Source organism: Rhinopithecus roxellana, chromosome 15, assembly GCF_007565055.1.
Source record: "Rhinopithecus roxellana isolate Shanxi Qingling chromosome 15, ASM756505v1, whole genome shotgun sequence".
Taxonomy (NCBI): Eukaryota; Metazoa; Chordata; class Mammalia; order Primates; family Cercopithecidae; genus Rhinopithecus; species Rhinopithecus roxellana.
Window position 1 is genome coordinate 15,883,278 of NC_044563.1, and position 26,964 is coordinate 15,910,241.

The following is a 26,964-nucleotide window of genomic DNA, read 5'->3' on the forward strand; positions in this document are numbered from 1 at the left end:
GAACTCTGGAGGTGAAACATGGGAGCCAATGGCCCAGAAGTGGGGATGGGCAGGCCCTGAATGTCATACCCACTCCCTCCCACTCTCTCCCACTCCCCCATCCCCATCCTCACCTCCACCCCAGCTCCATGGTCCAGAGAGATTTCACGCTTGCGGAGGCATCGGCACAGCTGCTTTGAAAGACAGGCTGCAGCCCGTGGCTGGAGATCAGGCCTTTTCTCTGTGAGGTGTTCAGGGCCTACGGGGCCTTACGCATCCATTACGGTGGTCTTAACCTCCTTTATCTAAGGGCCCCTTGAAAGGTGAGCTCCTGCAGACCATTTGCAACCACCACTAGGTGGCGCCTCAGCCACAGGGAGGAGCAGGCCGCCTCCCATCTCTGTCCTCTGGGATCTATGCCTGCTGCTCCTAGGGGCTGGACAGAGCGTTGCCCACACCTAACCAAACCCAGGAAGGGGCACTCTGGGGCCTCAGCCAGTCCTCGGCCTGCGGGGGTAGGAAGTCAGGCAGCCGGATCCTCAGCTTCCCCCTCCAGCACCCTGGGCACCTGGCACCGTGAACTTCGCCTTGCCTGGTTTTCCCACTGTGCCTGCAGCCCACCGAGTGCAGTTTCGTGGAGGCTACTGGGGATGGCGGAGAGGGAGGGGTCATTTATTATTCATTCATGTATTCAACAAGCACACATTGAGCCCTACTGTGCACCAGCACTGTTACAGTTGAACAAGTCCCCTCATGAGAGGCAACAATGAACACGATAAATCTGCAGCAGGGAACTCTCAGGAATGTGTCCCATGCAGGAAGAGCATGGGCCCTAGAGTCCGGCTCCCAGCTCCGCCTTGCTCCAGATGCAGGATGTCTGAGTCACAGTTTCTTCATCTGCAAAATGGGCTGATCACCCTGCTCCCAGGGCACAGAGGAATTACAGATGATGGGGATGGCATGCCGCTGGGACTTAGGAAGCAGCATCCATATACTTGATCTGCTGCCTCACTCCCAGCCCAGCCCATGAGCCTGGCTGGCCAGCCCCATGGGAGGCAGAATCCTGCTCAAGACGGATACCTTTACATGGCCCCGTCCCGGCAGCCCCTCCCCACCCCAGTGAGCCTCCTGGTGATTTGGCCATGACCTGTGGTCTGGGGACTGTTCCCTCGGCTACTTGCAGTGAGCTCTGGCCATGGGGACATCAGCAATTCTGGTCAGTCCGTGAGCTAGGGTCTCCCCGCCCCACCACCCCAGGCCCTCAGCCAGGTGTTCAGGAATGGAGCGCCTAACTCCGGGAAGGGCTGCAGCTGCTTGCCTATTCATAGCAGTCCTGGTAACCTTTACTGAGCATCTTCTAGATAACAGGCACGTTACATCATTAGGTAGTTGCATTACACTTACATCTCACCACCTTCCTGTGAGCTGGAGGGGAGCCTGCAGGGGTTGTGAGCATGGGCTCTGGGGTCACAATGCCTGGGACTCAAACTCCAGCTCCCCTGCTGGTGGCTATGTGACCTCAGGTAGGTTACATACCTCCCAAGAAAGCACTTACAACTGTGCCTGGCACATGGCAAGCTCTGGATACATAATGAGGCCCAGTGCAGGGAAGTACTTTGCCTAAGGACACCCCCTGGTATGTCAGGGAGCTGGATTTGAACCCAAGACTCGGTTTCTAAAGTCTTCCTGGTCCCTGACTCCACCAAATAAAGCCAGGTATGGGCTGGTGAGAAGGGCTGGCCCCAGGGGAATGTCAGGAATCCTTACGGGAGGAGTGTGCTAAGAGGGTAGGCATTCACTCTGCCCCGGAGGCAGATGACCCTTCCCCTGGAAAGGACCGGCAGCCCACAAAGGGCCCAGCCTGATAAGCCAGTTCCTGCTTTTTTTCCTTTTTTGTAGCTTTTCGCCATGATCTTCGCCATGTGCCTCTTCCGGGGCATCCAGTAGAGGGTGTGGCCTGAGGCCCGAAGACTTGCCCCACCCACCACTGCCCAGCACCCGATGCCCTCCCCCGCCCCTCCCCGCTGTCCTCTTGGCCCCAGGGGAGAAGATGAGGCCATCAAAGATGGCCAGGAGAAGGGCCAGGGGCATAGAGCTATTTTTTTAACAAAACAAAATGAAGACAAAAGTATGGACTGATGTATCCTCACCTGGACTCAGGGCAGGTGCCGTGGGCTCTCTACAGAGACCCCAGTGCCTGGCCCAGGATGTAGGCTGCTCTAGAGACCAAAGGAACACCAGGCCCAGTGCCCTTGTTGGTCCAGCCAGACCCTGGGCCCTCTCTCCTCACTGCACCAGGACCTGATGCCAAGAAAGTGAGGATTTAGGCAACGAGGAGGACAAAGCAAATCTCAGAGAAGTCATCAAAGCCCAGGGGGCCCCACAGAGATTCAGCTGGCACATCCTTGAGGACTCGGAACCCACAGCGCAATCCCTGGTCCACTGGAGGATGGACTATCCCCTGTTCAGGCCGGGGTCAAGAGTGAGCTGCTGAAACGGCATCCAAGAATGGCCCAGCTGACAGGATCCTTGCATTCCCCATCTGTTGGACCAAATAATCTCAAAGGCCCAGAGAGGGGCAGTGGCCCATCCACAGACACACAGCACAGGCATGACAGTTCTGAAAAGAATCTGAGTTGTCTCCAGGCTGCTGTCACTGCATCCAGGACTCTGTCAGCTCTGCTGCCCACATGCACCCCTGGCCTCAGCATTCCGGTTCCCCCAGACGAGAGGGCAAGCCAGCCAGGAACTGCCTCCTCCCTGCTCTACAGCTAAGAAAACACCATTCCATGACTTCCCAACCGCGCCCTCCCTCCTACCTCCCGACACCTGTCTCTCTGAGTCCCCAGGAGCACACACCTCACATTCCCTTGTCCACACTGCCCACCTCTCCCCACAAGCCACCCCCTTCCCTGTCCTTCCTCAACTCCCCAGCTCCCAGAGTGGAAGAAATCCCCAAGATCATCTGGGTCTCCCTCTCCGCACCCAGAACGGAGGCTTGGATATCTTCTTCAAGATCCTTGCCAAGACTTCACCCTCTTGCATACCTCCAGGGACAGAGAGCTTACTACCTCCCAAGGCAGCCTCCTGCCTTTGGACTGTTCTGACTTTAAAGTCAGCTTAATATACAGAAGAGGTTTCTGTTTTTCTGTGGCTCCGTCCACGGCATCCTGCTTGCCTGCTCTTCTTCCTGGAGTGTTAAGGTCACACATTGACTCCCCTGAGCCCTCTTCTCTCCAGACTAAAGAATCCTGAAGGCATCGAGGCCATTTCTGCTGCAACAAGGTTTCCTGTCTCTTCACTGTTCGCACATTTCTTAGTATTCCCTCCAGGCTGTTGGGCAGGGAGACTCGCGGATGCACACCCACGAGTATTCAGTTCTCAAACTCTAGATCAGTGTTGGCAACTAGATTGCAAGATGCCCCTACCCTGATAGATCGGGGTGGCTGCTGGAGGCTGTGCTGGGGATCTGAGGTTTGGTCTGGGCTCAGTGAGAGATGGCGGTGCAATCCTGATGAGTGATGTCTGCCAGCCACCGTAAGTTTGATTAGTGATGTCTGCCATGGGCAGGGATGGAAGGAGCAGTGTGATGTCTGCTCTCTTCTCTCCCCTCTGTCCCTGTTCGGGAAGAGCTCATTCTGTCTCACAAGCCACCAGCACCCTGTATCAGCCTCCAGCCTCCCCTCAGGCTGTCCAGTCACCAGGGACACTCAGAGTCACAGCCTAAAGCCCAGTGTTCCCCGGCCTGTGCTCCTGCCCCCTTCTGAGATGCAGCCAGAAGCTCTGTGCCTGCTGCAAAGATTCAGGTGGACCCTCCTCCAATCTCCTCCTGCTGTGCCCGCCAGTCCTGGCCCTCCCACCAGGTCTCTGAGCTCAGTCTTACCAAATTCTCCCTTTAACAGCTTGCTCTGGCAGCCCCATAAATGACACCTGAGCTCCATAGAAGTTAAGCTCCCGAGACCCAGGGACCTGCCGCTGGTACCGCGGCCCAGCCTGGGGCCTGGGACCTGCCCCTCTTGAACCACCTACGTGCTTAGCCCCAGCTTTTTGGAAGAGGCAAATGGCTGGTCTGAGAATGACAAGCAAAAACAAAAAAAACCATGCTGGGAAGGACTGAGGCAAATTGCACAGCTTTATGGCTCTAATCCAGGGGCATCCCAGGCTTCTGGGGCCCATACGCGTCAGAGGGAGAACCCAGGAGAAAGGGCTGGTCACGAAGGGAAATCTAAGGTGGGTTCAAGGGCGGACACAGACTGCTACTCAATGGCTTTCCATAAATGTGCCAAGGAACCCTCAATCAGCCCAGATTCAGTTCCCCAGCCAGCCGCTGGCCACCCTCTTAGCCTAGAAAGAGAAGACAGGTGGTTTCTGCTCCTGTTGGCATTCACCCAGGCTGGTAGCTATTTGCAAGGCTGCCTGAGGCCATTCCTTGGAGGCAAGGCAAAGAAAGCTCAGCCCAGATCAGGCTTGAGCCTCCCTCCAGAGCACAGGGAGGAACAGGGTTCAGCTGGCTTGGTCCAGCTACAACCCACAGCAGGTTCTGGTGGTGGCTGGGGGTAGGGGTGGGCAGAGATACCTCTTCGTTTCTTTTGACCCCAGAATACAACAGCTCACAACAGAGACTTCCTCGGACCCTGCTAACAGGGCAAGGAACAAGACTACACCGCTCATCACAAACCCTGCCTGTACTGAAAGCCACTTTCCTGCTCTGAAGCTCTGCCTCTTAGAGAAAAGGAATATCTCTTTATGGGCTAGGGGTGAAGGCTCCTCCCCAGGGTCTCTGTTAATTTCTAGCCTTGGTGCTCAGGCCTGTCCGCAGCCTCCCTTGTCCATCTATCCGTGTTTGAGGGGCCCAGACAGGATTCCCCAAACCAGCCGAGGCCCCAGCACCCCATCTCCCCAGAAGCCCCCTCCTCCCTCATATGTTGAAAGTCTATTTTAAAAACTGTCTATGTTCCTTGCCGTAGATTGCAGAGCTAATTTATCACGTTCCTCTCCTGTGAGACCCCGTTTTATATGATATATCCAGAGGAAGTTTTGTAATATAAAACAGGACGCCCACACTGATGGTTTTGCACTGGTTTTTGTGACTGTTTCTTACAAAAAGAAAAAGGAACAAAGAATAAATAGTGACCGTGAAGAAAGGTGGTCTTGATTTGGGGGTGGGGATAGACTGGGGTGAGACGGAAGCTTGACAAGAGGCTGCTGATGGATGGAGGGAGCTGGGAAAACAGGTGTTCCAGGTCACCCCGAACGGAGCGGAGTGCAGGGCCCACGCTAAGCTTTCCTCGCTGGACTCAAGGGCCCCTCTGCCACTGCCTCCTTCCCAACTGTAAGTCCTCCTTGCCTTAGAGTCCCTCTGCCCCCCAGGCTGTACGTCTGTCTTCCAGGTCTTATCTGACCTGCAGTCCCCTCCTTCACCCTCTCCCCCAGGCTCCACTACAATTAGGTCTAACCAAGCCACCCAGTATTTGGTGAGCACAGCTCTGTACCAGAGCCTGGCCAGCCCCATGGGGTAAGGCCACGCCATCCTCCCATCCCACGGTTGAGTGTGGAAGACTGGATGTCCCAGGGCCAGCAGACGCCCAACGCGCAGCCTCATTCCCCAGGTGGAATGCACCTGCAGTTATGGGAGGACAAAGCAACCATCCCTATTAGAGGACTAGGCCTGGCTCAGATGGGGGACTGGGGCTTCGGCCTGAGGGCACTGCCCACTGGCGGCACCACCGGTGGGAGGCAGTAGTGGCTTGTGGCCAAACCAGGGCTTGGCAGCAGGGAGGCAGCTCTTTAGGGAGAGGCACAGGCTTAGGTAGCGAGACAGATGCCAGGAGAGGGGCCCTTCCTCAGGGTCCAGGCTCCCATTCCGCTCGGCCACGTTTACCAAGCAGAGCCTCGGGGCATCCACTGTAACCACGGTGGTGCCACTGCTCTGCTGGGTACAGGCCATGGTGCTGTATCTGGGTGCAGGGACAGCCAGGCACAGATTGGACAGGGGTAAGGACCCCTGGCAGGGGCCCACCTGGCAGCAGCCAGAGCTGGCTGTACATATAGATATCCTCCAGCCATTCCCGGCTCTCCACCAGGATGAGAAGCGAGTCTGGGGCCTGGGGCTGCTTCTCTCCCTACGTCTGTCCCCAGGGCTGGGGCTTGCCACTTCCCATGTGTGTGCCGGTGTGCTGGCAGGAGGGAGAGGGTTGGGATCAGGGACTAATGGGGGGTGGATACAGCACAGGCTCGTGGGCCCGCAGGGAGAGGCAGGGTGGGGGCTGTTCAGCCCCAAGACAGCCACTTGTCAGCCTTTGCCAGGTTGCCAGGTGGGGGAGACAAGGGGAGGCGGCCTGCTGAAATATTTCTACTTATTTCCTGTGCTGAGTTTGAGGGCCACCCAGTCCCACTCAGCCAGACCCTAGAGGCAGCCAGGGTTGCAGGTGTTGGGGACAGCTCACTGGGAAGCAGGGAGGAGTGGGGAACAGGCTGAGCCCAGTGGCCATCAGGCCTTGGGGGACATTCCAGGGTGAGGCAGCGCTATGGCTTTCCTTTGGTTCCTCCTCTCCCAGCCCCGCCACTTACAATGGTCTCCACTGGGGGCTGTGTGTCCCTTTGTCCGTGCGGCCTGTGGCTGCCGCTGCTGGCTGCCTCTGAACTCAGGCTGGTTGCAGGGAGGGGGCTCCCAGGGGACTCCGGGGTCCTGGGGTAGACAGAGTGCCCTAGAGCAAGGTCCCAGGAGAGCTCATCGCGCCAGGCCAGGAGAATGGGGACAGGGCTTCTAGCTGTGTGTGGCCCATCCTCGAAGAACGGCTGAAAGGGAGGTGCCATCTCAGACAGCACACCCTGCCTGCGTGCCCTCGGCTGGGCTGTGAAGGTGCACGTGTGTGTGTGTGAGTGTGTGTGTTATGTGTATGTGCTTGCTCACATCATGGGGGTGTGTGTGTTTGTGTTGTGTGTCTGTGTGTTCAGGGGGTGCGTGTGGAGAGGGCCAGATTGGGGAGGAGGGGTACAGGGTTTTCCAGGATTAGAGGGAAGCCAAGTTTAGCTGCTTGGGCGCTAGGTTGGCCGGGGGTGTGGGGAGAAGGATGGGGGGTGGTCACAGCCTCTCTCAAAAGCAAGAAGGGCTTCCTGGCAGAAGAGGCTGGACCCTCGACTTAGCCCACTACCCTCATGACTCCAGCTTGACTTTAGTCAGTGTCTGTCTGTTGAGGGGGTCTGGTGGCCAAGAGACCCAAGGAAAGGAGGTATCACTGTGAGGGTGAAGACTAGGGCAGCAGAGGCCCTGTCTCTCCCCAAACCAGCATGTCAAGCCTGAAAGCCCAGGAGATCACAGCACGCAGGGTGCCCAGGAGGAAAGGAAGGCCCCCCACCCCCTGCCTCCCTGGGGCAGGGCTGGGGCAGGGCAGGGGACCCTCCTGCCTTCCAGGAGCCAGAGGGAAGCCGAGGCCCCAGCGCCACTCTGCCCTGGGCATGGCAGGGCCCCAGGCCCAGCGGGCAGCTAGGCCTTCTTGGGTCTTCGGCCGACTTGGTAATAGTAGTAAATGCTGATGGCGACAAAAAGGAGGCGGCTGACCAGGAGCAGCAGGATCCCCAGGGACATGAGGCCCGTCTCAGCTAGCGTGGCAGTGACCACTGTGGGAGAGAGGCCGGCAAGGCCACAGGGTCAGAGGAGGGGATGTGTCCTGGGGCCGCCCCCCAGCCCGGAGCGCTGGTGTGGCCATCTCCCTAACTTTGCTCTGAGCCCAGGATCCTCCCAGGTGGGAAGCACAGGACCTGCCCCCTGCCTCTGCCAACCCCACAGATATTTCTGCTCTGATGTCTCCCATGTGACAGGAACCGGGGCACAGCAGGTGGGCAAAATTGAGTGCACGTTATTACACAGGTGCTGGGTCCAGTGGGCAGCGGGCGCGGGGGTGCTGCAGATGCATGTGTGTGCAAGGCCATAGACAGAAGTGTGTGGATTTGGGAAGCTACAGGCATGTGTGTTAGGCATGTGTGCACAGGTGTGCAGGCACACATGTAAACACAGCCAGGTGAGTCCTTATCCCTCTCTCCCCTCACTAGCCCCCCACAGGCAGGCTTTCATCACTTCCCACACACCCAAGTGGCTAGAGCAGGCAGGTCAGGGGCGAAGCTGCCCATCAGCCTCTCTCACTGCCCACCCCAGGACTCACCCAAGAACTGGACCCCGAAGTAGCAGGCTTCAGTGAGCAGGGTCCATCGAATGATGACCTTCTCAGCCGTGTAGAGAGCATTCCACATGATCAGGGAGATGCCTGGGGCAGGGGACGAAGAGGGGCTGGGGGTGGGACTGCTGACTCCCTCCCAGCAGGGCAGGAGGCTCCTCCTTCCTCCGGCCACCGCTGCAAGACAGCTGGGGTCCTGGACTCCATGCCTCCGCCCCATTCACACTCCTCAAATCAAGGCTGTCTGTCCCTGATCCTGTCCCCTCCAGACTCAATGCCGCTGCTTCAGCCTGCTCCTGTCATTTCAAGGCCCTATGTGACACTGGGCGAGTCATTCCCCACATTGAGACTCAATCTCTTTATAAAGGTGGAGGGCTGAGCTCCTGGCCCCTGCCCACGTCTGGTTCTGTCAGGAGGATGCTGTGTTGATGGAATCCATGAGTTAATGGGTTACCTGGTCCTATAATCGGGTTTTCTTTCACACGGACTCCCAGACAGAAAACCTGAGCCCATTAAGAACTCACTCTAAGGAACTCCCCAGGAGGAGGGGCGGATGAACCTACTTTTCAGTGGAAGAACCACTGACTTGGCCTCTAGCGGGCCCCGCCCACCCAGTGTCTGCTGGTACCAGACATGCCACTGGGTGTGTATTTATTTTATTCCAACAACTCTAACTCCAGAGGAGCTGAGCCTTTATTCTGTAGGCAATAGGGAGCCATGGAATATTTTGTAGAAAGGGAGGCATATTACCTATGCTGAGCTTTAAAAACTATAATTCCAAATCCTAACGTGTGCATCTCAGGTTAGAGAGGAAACACAAGTGGTCCAAACAGAAGTGGCTCTGGGGATAAAACAGGGTGGGTGCGAGGGGTTTTGCAGACACTGAATTGATCTGCCTCTCCTCTAGGCTGTGAAGTCCTAGAGGGCTGGGCCTGGGCCTCCTCCATCTCTGTACCACAACGCCCAGGGCAGTGCACACACTTAGGAGCGCTCCCTGCAGAAGGTGGCAACCGCAAGTTCCAACCCACTGGGTATATTCCACCAATGGCCACAAGATGGCAGCACATCCCCAGCAGAGAGATTCATCAGAGGCCGGGGTGTGTGCTGCAGCATCTGCCCGAAGAAAGGAAGGGGTGCCCAGGCACGGACCCCCGTGCTCTCCTCAGCCCCGCTGGGTCTCCCAGCTGCCCATCGCCTCCCCCAGGCCCTGCCCCAGCAGTACTCACTGAGGAGGGCACCGCCGTAGAGGCGGATGGGGGTCTTGCTGGTCACCTGGGCTCCATCAAAGACCGCATCATAGAGCTGGTCAGGGAAGGCAAGCGCCTGTGGGCAGTGAGAGGGGCTTAGAGGTCCCGCTTGGGAGACGGTGGGGGGTGACAGCTGACGCCTCCCACGGATGCCTTCCTTCCCCCCAGGAGCAGGATCAGCATCCTTGGGGGCAGTCCAGGGTCTGGACCTGATTGTCCCCACCCGCCCCCATGCCAGGACAGAAAACTCCAGGGTTCCTGGGACAAGAAGTCAGGCCACAAACCATGGGATCTAGTGTGCTCCTGGACAGGGCACAGGTGTGGCAGTGTAGGAGTCAGGCTCCCAGAGGCAGCCTGAGAACCGGCAGTCCGAGAGCCTGACAGATGGGCCCTGCATGAGGGGCCAGGATGGAGGAGGTACCCCCGGTGAGCCGGAGAAGGGCTGGGGCAGCCATACGGGGCCAGATCTCAGGGGCCGGGGGTGGGGGCTCACCATGATGGCAATGCCAGAGAAGAGCACAGCAGAGACGAACTGCCAGACCCTGGGAGGCGTGGAGAGAAGGTCACAGCCCTGCCCCAGGGGACCCTCCCTCTCCAGCCCAGATCCCCAGGGATGGCAAGTTTGGGGGAGGTAATGAGACAATATCCAGAGACCAGGCCAAATGAGGAGGGGTCTTGTGCATTCTGCTCCCCTCAACCCCTCCCCTCCCCCAAAAAGTCAGGTAAATGCTCACCTGAGCCCCAAAGGCTCCCGAACAGTAAACTTGATTTCATTGCCCAAGACCTGGCTGATCTGTGGACAGAGGGGGTCAGAGGCAACCAGGGTGAGGGCAGTTCTCAGCGCCCCCACTCACTCATCCTCCCAAGTCCTGCACTCCCAGGGACCCACCTGGGTACCTCGGCTTGGCCAAAGGGTCCCCCAGGTGGGGAGGGTCACATGAGGCCACCCCCTCTCCTGCTTCCCCTTGACACTAGGGTTTAAAAGAAGCTGAAAATATGATGGTGACATATGAAAGCTCAGGGCTCTGCCAAACACAGACTTGAAGCTTGGTACTGCCACTTACCAATGTGGCCGTGGGCAGGTTGCCTAACCTCTCTGAGCCTTCGTTTCCTCATCTATAAAATGGGTTAATGATTTTACAGTATCTGCATCTTCTAGTGCTAACGAGAAGATTTAAATAATGCTTGTAAAGCAATTGCTGGAAAACCAGGCGTGTAATAGGCACTTAATTCTAACCATCTCGTTATTCCCCTGGCATTGCCGTTACATTTCTAGGAACATCAGCTAAGTCCTAGAACTCCTGCGGCTCCCTGGGCCTCGGCTAACCTTCTCCCCTCTGGTGGGTCAGCCTGGCCTCCCCAGTTGGTGCCGGAGGCCCCTGCTCTGCATCCCACCTTGGAGCGATGCACCTCCCCGTCGTCATCCTCCCCGCCCACGCCAAGGATCTTGCGGGTCTTCAGGCGGCTCACGAGGTCCGTCTGGCTGTGCTTCTTCATCAGAGGCGGGGGCTGCTTGGCCGCCATCTTCTCCTCCAGCCCGGCCTCTGCAGAAGGGCTGAGGGGAGACACCGGTCTCTTGCCAGAGTTCCTCCCCAGCTTCCAGACTCTAGGGGAAGGGGCCTGACGTAGGGGAAGGCCACACCCCACGCCAGGCCTGCTGAGGCCTCCCCACCAGCCCAGGCCAGCAAGGGGAGCACAGCTGGCTTCCTTGTCAGATGGCTGAGGCAACGCTCTCCAGGCCTCTGAGGCTCTGGGAGCGGGTCTGCTCAGGTGGACACAGCCCACGCCATCTGACAGACTGCATGGTGCCTCAGAGCCAGCCCTGGAGGCGTAGGGCCCAGGAGAGGGCATTTGGGCCTGGATGGTGGCCACTTCCAAGCTTCCTGCGGGGTTGGGGAGGAAAGAAGCCGGGATTCATGGGGGCAAACGAGGCTCAGAAGACGGGAGGGTCTGTCCGAGCCTGGGGCAGGGACTTCTAGGTTCTGGGGTTTGGGTCCCCACCAAACTTCTGCCCAATCCTGTAGGCCAGTGAGCCCCTCTCCCATCTCCCTGCCACCCCCCTTCAAACCCGCCAGGACCGAAGAAGGGGATGGGGTGCCCTCATACCCAGGAGAGCCAGAGAAGGCTGCCAGGGTGTTGGCAGGGACGCTGAGGTGGTCTAGGTTCCCTGCTCAGGCCTTGCCCTCCCGGCCATCAGCCCCACACCAGCCCCTCCTGGTACCCAGGTCTGCCCATGGTCCTCCCCAGTCCCCAGTAGGGGAGTACCCCACCCCCAGCAACATCTTGAGTCAGGCTGGGAGCACCTACTATGTGCCAGCCCCTCCGCTGGACGATAGAGATGCAGAGAAGCTGAGTGCCGGTCGCGTCCTCAGTCAGTCAAATCTATGCAGAGGAGACAGAAGTGTAAACGGGGTAAGGTGAAGCCTCAGAGGCTGGCTCCGGGGTGGCCCTGGCTTCTTTAATCACAGCTGCCCTGCAAGATGGGTGCTACTGACGGACACACTGTGAATGAGGAAACCAAGCTCCCGGGGTTTCAATGCCAACCAGGGTGAATAACAGTGTGCCACTCCCTACCTCGGGACGTTTCCAGCATCTCATTCCCACTTGCACCCACCCTCCGGCAAAGGCAGAAAAGCCATCCCCATCTGCAGACAGGCTCAGAGGCCACTGGGCTCTCCACCAGGGGACCCTGCTGTCTCAGTGTCCTGTGGCCCCAGGCAAATCTCACCCTCCAGCCCCAGCCAGGGCTGCCAGAGGCAGACTGCGGAGATGTCCCCAGGTCACCTCTCATTTTCGAGCCTCCTGATGTCTTAAAATAAAGCACCCGAATAAACATCAGAACACAGTATCAAACTGTGGGGTATGCGGCTGTAGACCGGATCAACTAGGGAGGCAGTCAGTATACCATGTCGCATTGGGGAAAAAAACTGCAAAAGTTGATATTGGCGGTCTTTAGTGAGTGTGATGTCATTTCTAGGCCAAACTACCCTCCTACGCCCCCTGGCTTTAGTTCCTCATCCACAAAAGGGAGTGGATACGCCTTTCCCCTCCCCACACACAGGCCCCATGGTGATAGGAGACAGCGGCGGGTGGTAACTGTGACGGCAGTCCCACGCCTGGCACACAGAGACTCTGGATTAATGCTTCGGTGTGTGCCAGCCATCAGGACAGGAGGCCAACCCCACCCTGCCAGGGAAGCCAGAGCCTAACCTTTCATCACCCAGCTCCTGGAGGGCCCAGGATGTTGTCCCAACACCTCAGCTGCTAGCCACCACCTTCTGGTGAACCCAGATAGAAGCTACAATTAGCCACATCCCTCCTGCGGCCAGGCGAGGCTGCCCTGAAAGTCACTAAGCCGCTGGTGAGAACCGGGTCCCTCACCTGTTCCTCAGCCAAGGATGTTGCCTGGCTCATGCCCTTCCTCTTCCAGCCTCCTCGTGGCCTTTTATCTTTTAATACATACAGCAAAATAGATGGGCTTTAGTTGTGCAGTTATTTGAATTTTAGCACACATACAGATTTTTGGAGCCACCAGCTCCAGACCAAGATAACGGGCAGTTCCATCACCCCAAAAACTCCCTGGGACTGTCCTGGCCACACCCTCCCCTCACTCCTCCACCCTGGCAACCACTGATCTATTCTCTGACACTATAGCTTTTGTGTTTTCAAATATGCTGGGTAAGTGGAATGATAAAGCATAGAACCTTTTGAGGCTGGCTCCTGTCATTGAGCAGAATGCCTCTGAGATTCCTTCAAGTCACTGTGTGTATCAGGAGTCCACTCCTTTTCACTGGAGTGCAGTATTCCCTGGGGTACATGTAGCAGCTTGTTTATCCATTTGGTCACTGAAGGCCATGTGGCTTGTTTCCAGTTGTTGACGATTATGAATAGAGCTGCTAAAAACCCGCGTTTCTGTGGGACCGTAAGTTTTCATTTCTCTATGGTAAATACCAGGAGTGGGACTGCTGAGCAGTGTGGTACATCCCTGTTGGACTTTCAGAGAAAGCATCAGACTTTCCCAGAGCAGCCATGTCACTGCGTGTCCCTGGCAATGCAGGAGTGTTCCAGTTCCTCCACATCCTCGCCAACACTCGGTAAGGTCGGTCTTTATTTCAGCCCTTCTACGAGCTCCTCCTGGCTGGTTAACCCCTCTCCCGGGCCAGATGTGCTGCCTCCCTCAGTCCTGCCTTACCCCTTCCTGCTGTGTGGCCTTGTGCTCTGAGTCTCAGTTTCCCCATCTGTGAAATGGAGCCGTCATTCCCACCTCCTAGGGAGACCGGGGCAAAAAGAAAAGCTCAGAGCACTCAGCAAAACACCTGCACATTTGCACGAGGAAACTGCATTTAGTGAGGTCTGCTGTGAGCAAGGTACACGGCTGGTGGGACAGGCCCCATCCTGAAAGAGCTCCCAGCCTGGTGGGGGCGGGGAGGCGGCACTGATCTGCTAGCTACTGATTAAAGTGAGTTACTTTTCCTCTCTGAGCTCTGGGGTCCTCATCTGTGAAGTGAAAGCAGCCAGCCTCACTTTTCCCCTGGAGCTGGCCTCAGGAGAAACAAAATAATGGACAGACAGTGCTTTAGAAAGAGCCAGCTCACTGTTCAAGCCAGAAGGCCTAATGGGTTAGCGCTTAACTGCTGAGGTTTGAATGCCTGGATTTGAATCCCAGATCCATCAGTGCCTGGCTGTGTGCCTGTGGGCAGGTCAGTCACTTACCCTCTACGTGCCTCAGTCTTCCCAAGTGTAGTCGGGAAAATAAGGTGTCCTATCTTACAGAGACACCGTGAGAATAAAAGATGTAATCTCCATGAAGCCATGGGGAAGTGCCCGGCCCACAGCAAGTCCTCAATGAAGACGGGCAATTGTTAGACAGACACTCCCACCCTCCCCAGTCCTCCCATGTGGCAGTGGCACTGGGATGGAGGCCATGGAGGAGCGGGAAATGTGCCTAACTAGCACTTCTTAACTTCTCCGCCCCACTGGGTAAAGTCCCAGATCTCAGTCCCAGGGCACAAGGCTGGCGCTCAGCCACTGCCCACCAGGCCCAGGCTGTGTCCACAACCCACCTCTGAGGGGCAGAAGCTTCCAGGCATTGGATGAACTGCTTTCCTCTGCCTGCTGACCCTTCTCCACCAACACACACACACACCACACACACCGCACACACACACCACACACACACCACACACACCGCACACACACACCACACACACCACACACACACACCACACCATACACACACACCATACACACACACACCACACACACACACCACACACACACCACACACACCACACACCACACATATCCACACACACACCACACACATACACACTACACACCACACACAAAACACACCACACATACCCACCACGCACACACACCACACACCTACCACACCATGCACACACACACTACACACCACAACACACACACACCCACACACACACACCACACACACACACACAACACATACCACACACACTGCACACACACCACACACACACACCACACACCACACACACACCACACACACTACACACACACACCACACACACCACACATATCCACACACACACCACACACATACACACCACACACACACTACACACCACACACACACACCACACAACACACACCACACACACCGCACACACTACACACACCACACACTACACACACACAACCACACACCACACACGTACCACACACACCACACACACCACACACACACCACATACACACACACTACACACCACACACAACACCCACACTGCACACACACACCACACACACACCACACAACACACACCACACACACACAACACACACCACACACCACACAACACACACAACACCACACAACCACACACACACACACACCGCCACACTAACACACCACACACACACCACACATACCCACACCACACACACCACACTACAACCACACACACACTACACACCACACACACATACCACACCACACACTGCACACACCACACACCACACACACTACACTCACACCACACTACACACACACAACCACACACCACACACGTACCACACACAAACACACCACCACACACACCGCACACACACACCACACACACAACACCCACAAAACACCACACACCGCACACACACCACACACACCACCACCACCACACCACACACACACCAACACACACACCACCACACACCACACACACACACCACACACACACACACCACACACACCACACACCACACATATCCACACACACACCACACACATACACACACACTACACACCACACACAAAACACACCACACATACCCACCACGCACACACACCACACACCTACCACACACCATGCACACACACACTACACACACCCACCACTCATACCACACATACCATACACACTACACAGACACCACACACATCACAGACACACCACATACACACCACACACACACCACAAACATACACACCCACCACACACATACCACACACACACCAAACCACCACACACACCACACACATATGTGCACACACACACCAAATACACCACACCCACCCACCACACACAATGCACACACAAAACACACACACACCACACATACCCACCATGCACACATACCACACACCTACCACACACCACGCACACACACTACACACACCCACCACTCACACCACACATACCACACACACTACACACACCACACACATCACACACTGCATACATACCACACACCACACCCACACAACACACTACACACCATAGACACCACACACACACATACACACCCCACACACATCACATGGCACACAACCATACACACACACCACACACAACCACACACACCACACACACAGACCACACACCACGCACACACACACTACACACACCCACCACTCACATCACACATACCACACACACTACACATACCACACACATCACATACTACATACCACACACCACACCCACACCACACACTACACACCATAGACACCACACACACACATACCCCACACACATCACATAGCACACAACCATACACACACCACACACACCACACACACAGACCACACACCACATGCAGCACACACACGACACACACACACCACACACACAGAGCATTACTCTCTGCACCCCAGGCTGGAGCCAACAACAGCTGCTGCAAATCAAAGGCTGTGGGACATGTCAGTGTCCACCTGCTGGGGCTGGGCAGAGTGCGCACTACAGTGTCCTGGACGGAATTACTCATGGGTGGGACAATCTTCATCCACAGGCACTGCCATCAGACATCTGGGCTGGTGAGAAACGCTGTGCCCACCTCCCAACCCCACCCTAGCAGGGAGGTCACCACTCACAAAGGACCCCCCAGAGAAAATGGAATCTTGACCTCCAGGGAGGAGGGCCCCACACCCACCTTCCAGCACAGATAACTGCTCTGAGAACTGCACTCCGTCCCTGCTTCACCCCCAGGACTGGGCCCTGCAATGATCAGATCCACCCAGCAGCCCCTCACCTGCCCCACCTGCGAGGCAAGCCACGCACACGCCTCAGGTCTCCCCTTGACCTTTCTTCCCCTTCAGGGCCACTCCAGGTGTTTATTTCAGGCCTGGCACATTTTAACCTAAGTAGGGACAGAGGACTCCACCGGGCACTATGGCCAAACCCTGGCTTTGGGGGTGGGGGACCTGGGTTTGAGTGCTGGTTCTGCCCTCTTGCCAGCTGCACGGCTTTGGGCAAGTCGCCGCGGCTCTCCTAGCCTCAGTTTCCTCTCTTGTGAAATGGGGGTAGTGAGAACGCTCACCTCACAGAAGTGCTGGTGGAGAGAGAAAGAAGGAGTGCATGTGGGCGCCCATGGGGAAAGTGCCCTGCCCAGGGAGGAGTCTGGCCCTCCTTCCACTTCCCTTTCTCCACTCAGCCATGCACAGTGGAAAAAGCCTGCCATCAGCGCTGGGAAGCTTCCTGCTCTGCCCCCACTGCCTTCTGAAGGGCCCCGGGGGGTTTCCCCAGGAGCCAGGCTGCAGAAGGCTGGGGGCAGGGGAAGCAACGACAGCCACCCCTCCACCCACATCACCTGTCTGGCAAGAAGGGAGGACGTGGCTCCCAGGGCCCAGGCCTAGGATCCTGAACCATTCCCTTCTGCCCTGCCAGCTCCTCTCGCCCACATTCCCAATCAGCCAGCAAACCTTTCAACATTGGTTCTCGCTGCTGACCCTTTACCCAAGTGGGAAGGTCCCTGGGACACTCTGTCCCTCCACCATGCTCCTTGTTCCTTGAGGCTATCTTTGCACACAGTCGCTCTTTCCAGGGACCCTCCCAGGACACTGGGTCCTCATCTTCCTCCAGACTCTGGTCCACTCCTGGTCATTTCACAGCAGTTTGGCTCCCCAAGACCAACCAGTCTGAAGGTATGGCTTATACTGTGCTCTTCCGTGTGTCTCTCCGTGAGGCTGGGGTGCACAGTAGGCACTTCGTCAACACAGGTGGAATAAGCAGCTGTCGGGCCAAACCCAACCAGCACACTCAGAAGCCCACAGGTTAGATGTGGCAGGCTGAGGAGAGGCTGTGCTCCAGGCCACACAGAAGCTGATGGCACAGGGCAGGAAGGGCTTTCCAATTAGGCAGAACTGGGTTCAAAAGTGGCCACTCTCTGTTGGTCAGGTGGCCGTAAGCGAGCAGGCTCAGTCCTCAGTACAATGGGAATCACACCACAGCGCCTTACTTGCCTTACTCATGGGGTGCTGAAGACTCCAGGAGAGGGGGTGCACATGCTCTTGGCAGAGGGCCTGGCAGAGGGAGGTCTGGGCAGCAGTGAAGGTTAGAGGACTGGATGAGAACACTAGGCCTCTGACATTGCCCCCCACCTCCTCAGAAAGCTGTGGCATCACCAGCAGGGGAGTGCCCCAGGGCAGGGATGTCTTTGGGTCTTGTTCTCTGAGCCTGGGACAACTCTGGGCACATGAGGAGCTCAACAGGCATTTGTGATTGAATGAAAGAGTTGGGAGGAGCTAAGAGGACCTCTTCAGCCAAGATCTGACTCCCTGCAGTCCCTCCCACCTCCCCATCTGCTGCGGAATCTGAGGCCAGGGAAGAGCCCAGGGACCTGGCGGGAACAAGCAAAGTCCGCAAGACTAAACCAGTCAGGAAGAGAGGCGCTTGTTGGGGGTACAAGAGTCAGGAGAGGATGACAGACAGGGAGGTGGTAGGCATATTTGTAACGATTGGGAAAACTTGGGCTCAAATCCCTACTCCTCTTAATTGCTCTGTGACCTCAGGAAAGTTACTTAACCTCTCTGAGCCTCTATGTCCTCATCTGTGAAACCACACTATTACTTCTACGAAGCCCACAGGTTTGTGATGTGTGATGATGAGAAAGTGCAGCTGAGGAGCCTGGCCTCTGGTGTGTGCTCTGTAAAGGACAGCAACTAATAACATGAATAAGGTGGCTGCCCAGGCTCTGCCCTGGGCAGATCAGATGGGACTGAGGCATCATTCCCCTGCAGTTCCTGGAGGACTTCCCCAATCCCCTGCCTCTTTCCCAGGAAGCCTGGTTTCCATAGAAACAGATGGACTGCTGAGCTGTCCCCAGCATGGAGACTATGCCCGTGAGGGCTGGCTTAGGAAACCTGACTGGCCAGGGGAGTGGGGAAGATGAGGGAGGGAAGAGGAAGGGGCCCAGAACGTCCATCAGTGGCCAAGCCTCCCCGTGAGTCAAGGGGGAGTCACTGCTGCTGTGCACCTCAGCCAAGGAGCCACTGCCTTTCCAAACAAGAGCTTCTGTGATAGGGGCAGACGGCACACCTGTTCCTCCACCCCTCATAAGGAAGACCGTCCCCAGGGCCACCTACCCCGGGGCTGGAGGGAGCGGGGCAAGTACTTCAAGACCATGAATCCCCTGCAATTCCCACCACAACCCTATGAGAATGGCCATATTATCACCCCCATCTTACAGATGAGAAAATGAAGGCTCAGGTGACTTATTCAAGTGTCCCTTGAGGTAAGTGGCAGAGCTGGAATTCAAGCCAAGGTAACTGTTCTTTAACTGGACATCCTGAGAGGAGCTGGTGTGTGTGTGAATGTGTGCGGTGGTGGGCGTGGGGGGTGTTTGGTGGACTTGGCCCATATAAAGAACGGAGCTCTAAGCCATCTTCCCCATGGCAGCTCCCCTGGAAAGTCCCTGGCGGTTGCCAGCGTCTGGACTCCTCTCTGGGGTCCAGCCTCCCTTAGGTTAAGGCCCTGCAACTCCAGCAGGACTTCTTGGGGAGGGATGCAGGGAGACCCATTGTTCTGTTATCGCCTTGGTACAAAATAGCTGGAAATGGGGTCTGGGACAGGGCAACACAGAGTTGGGGGGCGGGGTGCTGGCAGTGAGAGCCAGAGCCTCAGGCCACCGGCCAGAGAGAAGGGGAGGCAGGAGAAAGAATCTTTGCTCCCTGGAGGGTGGGACGGAATAGAAGGTCCAGAGCTTGCGTCATCTGCTCCAGCTGCAGTCCCTCCCAGGGCTGCCATCGGCCCCGTGGGCAGGATAGGGTCTAGAGATCCCCTAGCCCAGAATCTGTCGCCAGGGCCCTCAAGCAGTGAATCTACTTGTCAAGGGCTGTACTGGAGAGGCCTGGGGACTAAGGGACTTGTGTTCAGATCTTGGCTCTGCACTACTAGCCTCGTGCCTTTGGGCAAACCCCTCTTTCTGAAGGAGCCTCCCTTCCTTCCACTGTAAATGGGCAGTGGTCCCTGAGTCACAGGGCTGTCGGGGGCTAGAGAGCTAATATAGAAGTCACGGGACACAAAGGAGGCTTTATGAAATTGGCTGCACTACTGACATCCTCACAGCGGCCTCTGGGCTGCAGGTTTCATCGGAGGCCCACAGCTAAGGAGGAAGCCGAGGCAAGGCTACCGGGTGGCTGGGCCTCGGCTGGCTCCAGCTGGCTTGCTATCAGGCCATCCCTCGAGAGCATCATTATTCCAAAGGCCGGGGCTGCCTTAGTCAGTCTTGTCTCTCAAGCAGATCCTGAGCCAGTGGAGGGCGGAGTTGCAGCATCCGTCTCCCTCATCACCTCAGCATCACCACTGGGCTCAGTGTCCAGGCTGCTGCAAAGAGTGAGGACAGAGCCGAACTGGCCGGGAGAGGTGGGCGCAGGATGCGAGTCCCGTGGCAGTGGCAACCCCTGTCTCCATGACACGGCTCTGCAGTTGAGAAAGGTTCCACGCCCCATTTCCAAGAACCTCCAGGAACATGTGCCCTGGGATCTGGTAGTGGAGGGTTTGTCCTGGAGCTGGAAGGTGGCAGTGTGTCCTGAGTCACTGGGCCCGGAGGATAGCTGAGGTCACAGGCAGATTCTGCCATCACTGGTAAGCCAGACCCTGTCTTTGGGGCTCAGTTTCTTTGTCTAAGAAAATGAGAATGTGGTCTCTAGGGTCCCTCACAGCCTTGCCTCACAGCAGCCACACTCCAGGTCCCTGCTGGGCCCCAGCTCAAGCTGCCCCACCCCCAAGTCCCGCCACCCCTCAGCCTGGACCGGCACACAGGTCCTATCTTCCTACTCCTTCTGTTTGAAGGGGCCCAATTTCCAGAAAGGCAGAGGAAAGCCCAACCTTTCATCAGAAACATTTCCAAAGCTTTAGGGACAAATATGAACATTCCCTACTGTGCCAAAGAGGGCGAGAGGTCAGGGCAGAGCAGGTGGCAAGAAGGAGGCATCCCTGGGGTCCTCCCCTGGGGGGTCTGAAGCTGCTGCTGTGGGCAAGGGGATCAGGCCCTCTGATGGCCTCCATCACCGCTCAGAAATCACTGGGAGGTTCTTCCTGTCTCAACGGTCATTCACATGGGCAGAACACGAAGAATTCCTGTCCTTTTCACTCAGAGAATAGGCCTGCCTGTCCCTTGGCCCAGTGACCATGTCAGGGCCCTTAAGGGCAGCTACAGCCTGACTTCCAGATCCTATGAGGCTAGGGGTCTGGTGAGAATGCAGCAGGCACCTACCTCTCCTCCCGGCCCCAACTCTCCCCATGCCCCTCCCCTGCCCCGTGGCTGTTCAGGAACTTAGAGGGGAGGAGAAGAGGGTGGGAGAGGAAAGGAGAGGAGCTTCCTCGAAGGGATCCTCCACGAGGTTGAGCCCATTTCTTCAAAAGCAAGTGGTGATCTGTCTTCTCTGTGGGTTGGGGGAGGCAGGTGGAAGGGTCCCTGCCCTTTTCCCAGGATAAGATGGGCCACAGCCACAGTCCAGGACTGAGTGTCTCCCCAATCCTGGGGTGCTGGCTTAGTGGTTAAAGGACTAGCTCATGACTTAAAAGGCTTGTGCTTCATCCTGGCTCTACCATTTATGAGCTGTATGCCCTTGGGCCAGTGACTCTGCCTCCCTGGGACTCAGTTTCTTCATCTGTTAAATGGGTGTAATAATGACACCAACCTCTCACCAGTGAGAAGACACACCAAAAAAATCCAGAACAGCGCCTGTTTTGTAGTTAATGTTCAATAATAATGCTGCTCATTATTTTTAGATTAGAAGATTCTATTCCTTGCCTCAGTTGCCCCCTTGACCAAATCTGCCTCAGAGCAGGTCCCCTTCTAGGGATCATGTGCCGGGTCAGAGTGGGGTGCTCAGAAGGGAGTGGTCATTAAGAAAGAAGTGGGATGAGAGAGAGCAAGGGACACTTTGGGGCAGGAGGATGATACTGCGCTGGCCCTGGGAGGGGTCCAGCCAGTGTAGCAGGATAAACAGTGAGACACAGGGTGCCGGGGAGGTAGCGTGGGCCAGGAGTCAGAACATCAGGCACCCCGCCCTGCAGCTGCCACTCCTGGCCTGTGTGTCCAGGGGTGACTGATATACTGTCTCTGAGCCTCACTTCCCTCACCTCCTGTGAAATAGGAGGAATTCATCCCTTCTCAGTCAGCCTTGCCTCCTATCTCTTCCTCAGCCCCTCGCTTCCCCCTAGCTGCAGGGCACACACATTCCAGCCTCAGGGCCTTTGCACGGGCTGTCCTCTAGCTGTCTACACAGCTCACTCCCTCAGTCTCCCTCAAGGCTTTAGCTCAAAAGTTACCTCCTCAGGGAGGCCTCCCTGACACCCTGTTTAAAATGACAACCCAGTCCCTGGCCTCAGTACCCCCAACACAACTTTTCCCCTTCACCTCTCAGTACACTATATAATTTGCTTTTTTTTTTTTTTTAGGTAATTGCCTCTTCCTGCCCCCTGCTTTTAAGCATTCGCTCCATGAGGACAAAAATTTTTATTTTGTCCATAGCTATCTCCCCAGTGCCTGAAACTGTCCCTGGCACTTTTCTCCATAAGCCATTTTTGGTGTAATGCTCGCAAACATTTTGTTCGATAAGCAAAAGTAAAGGGCAGCCCCAAACTGTGTGACTATGGGACATTCCTGTTAACTCCAGCCCACTCCTCTGCCATACCCCTAGAGGGGCAGGCCCTTCTTCCCACAGAGGTGGGGCTATCTAAAGAACTTGGGAGGCTGGGTGTGAGCTGGAGAAGGCACAGGGGGCCTGGAGGCAGAGCTGTGCAGAAAATAGGTCGCAGTCCTAGAACCGGCAGGTCATGACAGCTGGACATGGGTGAAGGGGCTTTGGGCCTTAGTCCTCCACTCCAAATTTGGAAGCACAGAGGAAGTTGACGACATGTAACTGGAAAAGAAGCGGCCAGGGCAGAGGCCTCCTGGGATCGTGGAACAGAGGGGGCCTCAGGAACAAGAAGACCCATTTTACAGATGGGACAGAAGAAGCCTGGAGAATAGTCTTATTTCCTAACAACCCAACAAGAAAAATCTTTTCTCTCCTTTCTTGAAGTCTGGGACTGAGGCTAAAGGGCGGACAGTGCCCCCTCCTGGCTCTGCAACAAAACGACCCCCGCGTCCCTGGGATCTGCCGGCCGCAGGTCCTGGTCCCCTCTCCACAGGCCATCGGGGTTGGAGGTTCAAGGGACCACATAGTTGGGGTGGGCAGCCCCCGTGACTTCTCCTCGCAGGCCCGCCCCGTCAAGAAGTTTGTTTGAAAGAAACCAACCAGGAAATGCGGGATAGTGGGGTGGTGAGGGGGCCTTGGCCAGCCGCTCTGGGCTTTGGAGGAGCCTCGGGGTTCTTGGCCTCTGCGATACTCTTGCCCCAGCCTCCATCGCTCCGGAGGAGAAACCCACTGCCCCCGAGGTCCAGGAGGAGGCGGAAGCCCGCGACTGGGTCAGGGCGAAGGAGCTCCGAGCGAGGGGACCCGAGGCGAGAGCCCCGCCCCGCCCCGCCCCGCCCAGTGGGGCGCGCCGGGGTGGGCGCGGCGTCCTGGCCCTTCCTCCACACAGCCTCCACCGGGTAGGTGCCAGTGTTCTGCCCACAGCAGGGGCCCTAGCCCACCCAGCGCCCGGCCAGTAGCCCCACACTGCCCCCTTCCTGCAGATCGCGCGACTTCGAGGAGGGTAGGGGGCGTCTCCACCTGTGCGTCCCCTACCCACCCCCTAACTGGGCTCAGGCGCGGCCTGGGTTTCTGCCCGCCCCTTTCCAGCCTGGGGACGGGGGATTCTCCCAGCCTCGCCCCTCCCCCTCCAATCTGTCCCTCATGTCCCCGCTCCAGACACTCACCCACTTTCTGAGACCCGGGCCGAGCGCCGGTGTCCCCCGGCGGGGAGCTCCGAGTCGTTAGGCGGCCCCAGGTCCTCCGGCCCAGGGCCTCTGCCCCTAGGCCCCCGCCCCAGAAGGTCAGGCCAGACTTGTGGGCAGCGGGAACTCCGCCACCACCTCCGTCCGCGGCCCTGCGGGGGCAAAGACGGGGGGAACTCGCAAGTTTGCGCCGCGCACTCCTCTGGCCGGGAACAATGGCGGGAGGGGGAGGGGACAGAGAACCGAGCGCGGGGGACCGAGTCAGACCCTAGGGAGACAGAAACTGCTTTCGCTCCGTTTCTCTCCTGCTCCGAAGCAGAAAGCTCGAGCCCGAGAGGCAGAGGCCGAGGACGAAATAAGCAGTCCAGGAGGAGGGCGACCGCGGAGCCGGGGGAGAGGGGAAACCGAGTCAGAGGGAGGGGCGGCGAGGGGAGAGCGCGCAGGGGAGACGGAAGGGGCTGCGAGACGGCGCCTTGGGGAGCCGGGGAGGCGACCCCCTGGGGTCCCAGCGGGCTCAGCGGGTGCCGAGATGTCCCGGGGCGTCTGGCTAGCGCGCGCAGGGTCCCGGCGGCCGCAGGAGCCCCGCTGGGTTGCGCTGCGCAGGCGGCGGGCGGCGGGCGGCGGGCGGCGAAAGTCCGCGGCTCGGAATCGGCGGCGGGAAGCAGAACTTACGGGCCTCGCGCGTGCCGGCGCCGGGCTGCGTGGAGCTGGTGCCAGGCGGAGGCTCCAGGCTTGGGCGCCTCACATCGCGCCGCCCGCGCGGGGCCGGGTAGTGCAGGGCAGGGCAGGGCAGGGCCGGCTGGACTGCGCGCGGCGCCCTGCGCGGCCGGGGCTTACCGAGTCTGGCGGCCCGCGCTGGTCCCTCCTCTCGGTTCCGCGAACAAGCCAATGGCGTGCCGTCCCCTCCCACGCGCCGGGCTGCCTCGCCCCCAGGGTGGCCGCCGGGGCTGGTGGGATGGGGGTTGGCGGGGAAACCGGGCTCCCGGCTCCCCCGCGAGGCTCTCCCGGGGGCCGCCTGCAGGGGGCGCACGCGCGCCCAAGAAAAGGCGCCGGGGGAGGAAGTAGCGCGGGGAGAGCCTGGCGTTGCCCACGCCGCCCAGGAAGACTTTCCTGGCAAGTTCTGCAGACGGTGCCCCTTTCTTGGGACGATCAACGTAGATGGGCAAACCACATCATCTTAAATAGCCTTGCGATATCTCCCGGGCCCAGGCCGGTGTCTGAAATGGAAGGTACTGCTTTGGCTGGCGGTGATACCCAAGTGTGTAATAACACAGTCACGACAATAGTCACCGTTTGCTGCGCACTCTCTGATGCCAGGCACCATATGCTAAAGGAGTTACAAATATTAACTCATTTGATTTTCACAGCAACCCGTAGGGCGCTGTGCTTAGTCCCATTTTACTGGCGGTGGTCATTAAAGTTTGAGTTCACTCAGCCTTCAGGCTTCCAGCTTAGGCCCACCCTTCTCTCTCCCTGCTTGGTGTGACTTGGCCAAATAACATGACCCCTCCGTCACTACCACCACCATCTTCATACTCCACCCTAAAATCCAGCTTCAAGATGCTGCTGTCAATTGCACTGTCAGGGGACTAGGCTCTTATCTGGGGCTCTAGGACGCTTGTTGGGGCCACAGTTGTCAAACCTTTTGTCTCTATACATCCTGTGGGGGCCTGGGATGAGGATGAGGGTTGGGGGTCATGGAGGTTCTCTGGTGGCCTGTCAGCCTAAAAGAACCAGGGTCCTACAGACACGGCCCCACCCCCAAATTCTGGGCTCCTTCCACGCCTTATGGTGGGAAAATAATGTGCTGTCTTCCACCCTAACCCCCACCACCCTATGCTCTCCTTAGAGAAATGCCTGGATCTCTTTCATCTGGTCTGATGGTCATAGCGGGCCAGGAACCGGGGTGGGGGGCTGCAGGAAAAGGAAGGCAAGGCTGATGACATACTCCATTTCACAAGTAATTGAGACAGAAAGAGGTGAGTGGCTGCCCCGGGCATCTAGCTAGGTGGGCATTCTGACTCCAGGTCTCAGTTCTGTCTGCACCAGTTCCTTAAGGGTTACCAGATCACCTAGGTTCAAATCCTGGCTCTGCCTTTTAGTCCCTCTGTGGCCTTGGACAAAATAAGTCACTTAGAGCAACCAATAGTAGGAACTGGCTATGGTTGCTGTAGAGATTTAGAGTTAATAGCAGCTGCTCATGTTTACTGAGCATGGACTCTGTGCCATGCAGGCTTCCACTGTCCTCACCAGAGCTGGGATTGGGCAGGAGAGTCTGTGCCCTTGGCAAGGAAGTAAACAGAACAGTCCTTGGTTCATCGTAAGTGCTCAGTGACTATAAGCTGTTCTGATTACTAAGGTAGATAAACTCTGATGCCCCAGTGCCACTGACACTGTCCCCAGCCAAACACCTCGACAATGATAGCCAATAATGAATGAATCAATCAATCAATCAAAGTATGTGACTCTAGATGAGGATTATTTTTAAGGTGTGTTGGATGGAGCCATCTGACTCAAGGCTCTATAGTAATTTCTACAACAACTCAGTCTCACCTGACTGCTTTTACAGAGCTGGGCCAAGCTGGGTTGATAAATTCATTTGTCACTCCCTCTTCTGCCTTTCCGGCACTCAGGGCTCTGGGTTGCTGAAGGGAGGGCCCCCAGCGTCATTCATGTGTGGTGTCCTTCCAGACTTGGGGACACCTGCCTGTGCTCTGCTTGGTGTAACCCTAGAGACTAGCAGCAGAGTCTGTGCTTGTAATCCCAGCCAGCCTGATCGTACATCAGTAGGGAGGCCTTTGTCACAATCACTCCAAGTTCTCCAACATGGAAGAGGCTGCCTTAGTTGTCATGAATGAGTGCCCTGTCACCAGCAGCATGCAAGCAGAATCCAGGGAAGGGTTGATGAGGACACCAGAGGAAGAATTCCCACCTTAAGTGGTATTTGGAGTGGATAACCTTTGCCCTCTGGGTGT

General features: G+C 57.1%; 2 protein-coding genes across 12 annotated transcripts in view; one reads left to right on the forward strand and one right to left on the reverse strand.

Annotated features, from left to right (window-relative positions):
• Positions 1–5,119, forward strand: part of TSPAN18 (tetraspanin 18) — a 200,226-nt gene extending 195,107 nt beyond the window's left edge. For all 5 annotated transcript variants that reach the window (XM_030917946.1, XM_030917945.1, XM_010371029.2 and 2 more), the window contains one exon: positions 1,879–5,119. In XM_030917946.1, the coding sequence (XP_030773806.1) occupies positions 1,879–1,926 (48 nt within the window). In that variant the 3' untranslated portion in view covers positions 1,927–5,119. The remainder of the gene's footprint in view (positions 1–1,878) is intronic.
• TP53I11 (tumor protein p53 inducible protein 11) lies at positions 5,047–24,992 on the reverse strand. Of its 7 annotated transcripts, none has more exons than XM_030917950.1 (9): positions 24,827–24,992; positions 23,972–24,141; positions 11,708–11,782; positions 10,796–10,955; positions 10,135–10,193; positions 9,894–9,942; positions 9,380–9,476; positions 8,142–8,243; positions 5,047–7,599 (listed from the first exon to the last, which is right to left on the reverse strand). In XM_030917950.1, exons 4-9 carry the CDS (start codon positions 10,922–10,924, stop codon positions 7,466–7,468), a joined length of 570 nt encoding a protein of 189 aa, XP_030773810.1. In that variant the 5' UTR covers positions 10,925–10,955; positions 11,708–11,782; positions 23,972–24,141; positions 24,827–24,992; the 3' UTR covers positions 5,047–7,465. The 7 variants fall into 7 exon arrangements, with proteins under 7 accessions (XP_030773810.1, XP_030773809.1, XP_030773812.1 ...); XM_030917949.1 differs by lacking the exon at positions 24,827–24,992 and adding an exon at positions 24,662–24,818; XM_030917952.1 differs by lacking the exon at positions 23,972–24,141.
• Positions 24,993–26,964: the final 1,972 nt, after the last annotated feature.

Coding starts and splice junctions, on each gene's coding strand:
- TP53I11 (XM_030917952.1), bottom strand. CDS start 10,924: ATGGCGGCCAAGCAGCCCCCGCCTCTGATGAAGAAGCACAGCCAGACG. Junction 10,194..10,795: donor GGGAGGTGCATCGCTCCAAG/GTGGGATGCAGA, acceptor CTCTGTCCACAG/ATCAGCCAGGTCTTGGGCAA. Junction 8,244..9,379: donor CTACGGCGGTGCCCTCCTCA/GTGAGTACTGCT, acceptor CCCCTGCCCCAG/GCATCTCCCTGATCATGTGG.